The 5,312-nt window shown below is 49.5% G+C and overlaps 1 protein-coding gene across 2 annotated transcripts in view; it reads left to right on the forward strand.

The window, feature by feature from the left end:
• Window positions 1-5,312, forward strand: part of EEF2K (eukaryotic elongation factor 2 kinase) — an 86,163-nt gene that overhangs the window by 63,213 nt on the left and 17,638 nt on the right. Inside the window, exons 14-15 of one of the 2 annotated variants that reach the window (XM_017534368.2) lie at window positions 823-957; window positions 1,122-1,310. In XM_017534368.2, coding sequence (XP_017389857.1) covers window positions 823-957; window positions 1,122-1,310 — 324 coding nt within the window. The remainder of the gene's footprint in view (window positions 1-822; window positions 958-1,121; window positions 1,311-5,312) is intronic. The other variant, XM_017534370.2, reaches the window with a different exon arrangement.

Raw genomic sequence — 5,312 nt, forward strand, 5'->3', positions numbered from 1 at the left:
CCACGCGCTATTTTTTAACCAGATCAGGATCTTCTCAGCTAGGTGTGGAACAGGGTTGCTCAGGCGAGGCACTATTGGCATTCTGGGCTGAATCGTTCCTTGTTGAGGGGGCTGCCCTGTGTGTTGCAAGATTTTTAGCATGCACATGTGCACACACACCTGCCTGGGTGTATCCTGCAAAGAGCCTCTGGACATGGCATCTTTGCCTAGGAGGAATGATGTATTTTTTAAGCCCATTTCCTAAAGCGCCCTGCTCATGTTGCTCATGTCATTGTGGTGACTTGCAGAGGAAAGCAAAGTGGATTTGCTGGAAGATCTGAAGTGGGAGTCTTCTGGTGCCTTATATGGGGACCTGGTAAAAGGGGGTGGTTTAGGGTCAGACCCCCCCCCAAATGAAACCCAGATCGGTAAATGACAGGGAAATGCTTCCTTGAGCTGCTGAAATCTGCTCTGCTAGCTCCTGAACCCATGAACTGTTGGAATTTGAATGATTAAAATTGAATCTTTATTAGCCAGGCATGTGGCACGTACCTGTAGTCCCACCTACTCAGGAGGTTCAGGTAGAAGAATCGCTTTGACCTGGGAGGCAGAGGTTGCAGTGAGCCAAGATTGTGCCGTTGCACTCCAGGCATGGGTAACAGAGCGAGAATCTGTCTCAAAAAAAAAAAATTGGAGCCATGTTTGGCCAATAAACTTTGACATCGCAAGGGTTAGCTCCCTGTCTCCTTCCAGCCAGGCTCCTGTGCAGCAGGGTCTGCTGACAGCCGTGATGCTGCGTCCACCCTCAGCCCCTCGCTACTCTGGCTGGTTCTTTCCCTTCAGGTCTGTGTAGAGAAGTGGAATCTCCTCAACTCCTCCCGCCTCCACCTGCCGAGGGCTTCGGCCGTGGCTCTGGAAGTGCAAAGGCTTAATGCTCTGGACCTCGAAAAGAAAATCGGGAAGTCCATTTTGGGGAAGGTATCGGCGATGCCCATTTTGGAGCCCTGTCTGCACTAACCTGGAGTCCCCCTGGCTCCGGCCTCTCCTTCGCTAATCAATTCCTCCCGCAGGCTGGCTGGGCGGTCTTGGGTGCAGCTTTGGCTGGCCAGACAGCTGGGCCAACACTGTAGTCTGTGTGGCAGGTCCATCTGGCCATGGTGCGCTACCACGAGGGCGGGCGCTTCTGCAAGAAGGGCGAGGAGTGGGACCAGGAGTCGGCCGTCTTCCACCTGGAACACGCGGCCGACCTGGGCGAGCTGGAGGCCATCGTGGGCCTGGGACTCATGTACTCGCAGCTGCCCCATCACATTCTAGCCGATGTCTCTCTGAAGGTGAGCAGGTGGCAGGGACACAGCTGCAGGTGGGGGTGGGACTTGGTCACCCTGTCATTCGCCTGCCTCCCATCCTGGAAGCCATGCATTCACCTGCCTTCTATCCTGAGGTTTATGCATGCCACAAAAATGTCCAGGGCACTGGTTTGGGGGCAGGCCCTTCCAAATCATTTGAAACTGGCAGAATCTATCTCTGTCTTTGGAGAGTGAGGGGAAGGTAAGTCATGTTTCCAGGCAATAACATGGACATGGTGTGATGGGAGAAGCAGAAGACATGGTGGAAACACGTGAGGAAGGGCTGTAACTGAGGCCTGGAGGGGTTGGTGCAGGCTTCCTGTGCGCTCATCAGTTTTGGCTGTATCCCTAGTGGTTGGGGCCTGGCACTGCGTCAATGCTCAGTACAGATTCATGGAATGAACAGATAAAGGGATACCTATGTTAGGCCGGCTAGGTGGCTCACGCCTTTAATCCCAGCACTTGGGAGGCTGAGGTGGGTGGATCACATAAGGCCAGGAATTTGAGACCAGCCTGGCCAACATGGTGAAACACCATCTGTACTAAAAAATACAAAAATTAGCCGGACGTGGTGGTGTGCACCTGTAATCCCACCTACTTGGGAGGCTGAGGTGGGCGAATCTCTTGAACCCAGGAGGCGGGGGTTTGTAGTGAGCCGAGATCGTGCTACTGCACTCCAGCCTGGGCAACAGTGAGATCCTGTTTCTAAAAGAAAAAAAAAGTGGGTTAGGGGGATATCTGCTTTAGACCTGAAGACCCAAAGGGAGTGAGCCGGACCAAGTTGGGGAGGTGAGCAGCTCAGGTAGAAGTAACCGCATGTGCTCAGGCCCAGAGGGGAGAGTCAGGGTGCATCCGTATAGCTAGAGGTGCAGCAGGAGCTGAGGCAGAACTGGAGCCGAAGCAGCAGAGTGTGGATGTGCAGGGCAATTGTGTAGGGGTTTGCTCCTTCTTCTGACCCTAGTTGGTGGGCAGAGGGAAGAGAGGATTGAATGACTGGGATCTGGCAAGGCCCAGGGAATGGAATCTTTTCCCAGGAGAAGTTGAGAGGCCTTTGGTGGGCACATGCTCCCAGTATACCTGTTCCCATCCTCCCCATCACATGGGCCGAGGTTGCCCATGGACAGGTGACCTAGGCTCAGCGTGGGTGCAGGGTGTGGCCCAGTGGGTGGATGGATCTCAGACTCGAAGAGGGTGGGAAGATAACTCCAAAGTCCTTCATGTATTTAGCTTTTTGAATCAGTAATTACACTGATGTTATTAAAACCTTATTTATTTATTGTTTTTTGTTTTTTTGAAACAGAGTCTTGCTTTGTTGCCCAGGATGAAGTGCAGTGGTGTGATCTCAGCTCACTGTAACCTCTGCTTCCCAGGTTCAAGGGATTCTCCTGCCTCAGCCTCCTGAGTAGCTGAAATTACAGGTGTCCACCACCACACCTAGCTAATTTTTGTATTTTTAGTAGAGACAGAGTTTCACCATGTTGGCCAGGCTGGTCTTGAACTCCTGACCTCAGATGATCCGCCTGCCTCAGCCTCTCAAAGTGCTGGGATTACAGGCATGAGCCACCACTCTCAGACTATTTATTTTAGAGACAGGGTGTTAACTGTGTCACCCAGGTTGGAGTGCCATGGTGTGATTGTAGCTCACTGCCGCCTCAACCTCCTGGGTTCAAGCAGTCCTCCTGCCTCAGCCTCTCAAAGTGCTAGAACTATAGGAGTGAGCCACCATGCCCGGCCAAAAAGGTTTTTTGTGTTTTTTTTAAATATAAAAAGCTTAGGCTGGGTGTGGTGGCTCATACCTGTAATCCCAGCACTTTGGGAGGCTGAAGCGGGCAGATCACTTAAGGTCAGGAGTTCAAGACCAGCCTGGCCAACATGGCAAAACCCCATTTCTACCAAAAAATATGAAAAATTAGCCGGGTGTGGTGGCGTGTGCCTGTAATCCCAGCTACTCAGGAGGCTGAGGCAGGAGAATTGCTTGAACCCAGGAGACAGAGGTTGCAGTTAGCTGAGATCATGCCATTGCACTCCAGCCTGGGCAACAGAGCGAGACGTGGTCTCAAAAAAAAAAAAAAGCTGTACAGTGAAAAAATCTCCCTCCCACCTTCCCTGCATCCTCTCATTCTCTGAATAACAGGTAGCCATCATTGTTAGTTACTTATACATAATTCCAGAGTATATTCACTTCCTAGGACTTCCTTAAGAAATTCCACAAACCAGGTGGCTTATAACAACAGAAATTTGTTCTGTCATAGTTTTGAAAGCTAGAATTCCAAAAATCAAGGTGTCAATAGAACCATGCCTTCCTCTGAAGGCTCGAGAGGAGAATCTTTCTTCGTTTCTTCTGGCTTCTAGGCATTGTTGGCAGTCTTCATTATTCCTTGGCTTGGATCAGTGCAATCTCTGTCTCCATCCTCCCCTTGTGTCCCTGTCTCCCTGTTTCTTCTGCTTTTATAAAGACAGCAGTCATATGGCATTTAGGGCCCACCTAACATCCAGCATGACCTCATCTTAATATAACCTTTTTTTTTTTTTTGAGATGGAGCCTCGCTCTGTCACCCAGGCTGGAACACAGTGTCATGATCTCCACTCACTGCAGGTTCCTCCACATCCCAGGTTCAAGCAATTCTCCTGCCTCAGTCTCCCGAGTGGCTAGGAATACAGGCACCCGCCACCACACCTGGCTAATTTTTGTATTTTTAATGGAGACGGGGTTTTGTATTTTTAGTGGAAACGGGGTTTCACCCTGTTGGCCAGGCTGGTCTCGAACTCTTGGCCTCAGATGATTCACCCACCTCAGCCTCTGAAAGTGCTAGGACTACAGGAGTGAGCCATAGTGCCCGCCAGTATAACTAATTATGTCTTCAAAGACTCTATTTCCAAATCAGATCACATTCTGCCTGGATGTGAATATTGGGAGGTTATTTATTGTTCAGCCCAGAACACAGTTTCCATATGCAAATATGAAATAGGTTCCTGTTTTCACCCTGCTTTTTCCTCCAAAGTTAGCATCCTACACACACACTCCTGAAGCTAATATTTTTCACTTGTCGGTATCCTGTGGACATTTTACCTTAATAGTATAGAAATAGCTTCCTGATTTTTTTTTTTTTTTTTTTTTTAATATGTGACAGTATCACTCTGTGGCCCAGGCTGGAGTGCAGTTGTACAATCTCACCTTACTGCAACCTCTACCACCCAGGTTCAAGCAATCAATTCTCCTGCCTAAACCTCCCAAGTAGCTGGGCTTACAGGTGCCCACCACCACACCCAGCTAATTTTTGTTTTTTTAGTAGAGACAGGGTTTCGCCATGTTGGCCAGGCTGGTCTCAAACTTCTGACCACAAGTGATCTGCCTGCCTCACCCTCCCAAAATGCTGGGATTACAGGTGTAAGCCACCATGCCTGGCCTGATCTTTGTGACAGCTGCGTAAGGTTCTATTATATGTGTGGGGCATACCTGTGCACTATTGATGGACACTTGGGTCGGTTGTATTTCTTTGATATCACAAAAATTGCTACAGCGACTGGCTTTGTGCATAATAGGTGGAACCTCATCAAACTGCTATTTTTGAAGGTCATAAATGGTAGAATATTGGCAGTTTTTTTTTTTTTTCTTTTTCCTGAGATGAAATATCGCTCTTGTTGCCCCAGGCTGGAGTGCAGTGGAACGATCTGGGCTCACTGCAACCACCGCCTCCTGAGTTCAAGCAATTCTTCTGCCTCAGCCTCCCAAGTAGCTGAGATTACAGGTGCCTGCCACCACACCTGGCTAATTTTTGCATTTTTAGTAGAGACGGGGTTTCACTGTCTCGGCCAGGCTGCCCTTGAACTCCTGACCTCATGTGATCCACCTCAGCTTCCCAAAGTGCTGGGATTACAGACATAAGCCACCATGCCCAGCAGGCAGTTTCTTATGGTTCAGTCAGATTACATCATTTGACATGTGGACAGGGGGTCTCCCACTGCTGTTTTTTTTTTTTTTTTTTT

Source organism: Cebus imitator, unplaced genomic scaffold (genome assembly GCF_001604975.1).
Source record: "Cebus imitator isolate Cc_AM_T3 unplaced genomic scaffold, Cebus_imitator-1.0 Scaffold85, whole genome shotgun sequence".
Lineage (NCBI taxonomy): Eukaryota > Metazoa > Chordata > Mammalia > Primates > Cebidae > Cebus > Cebus imitator.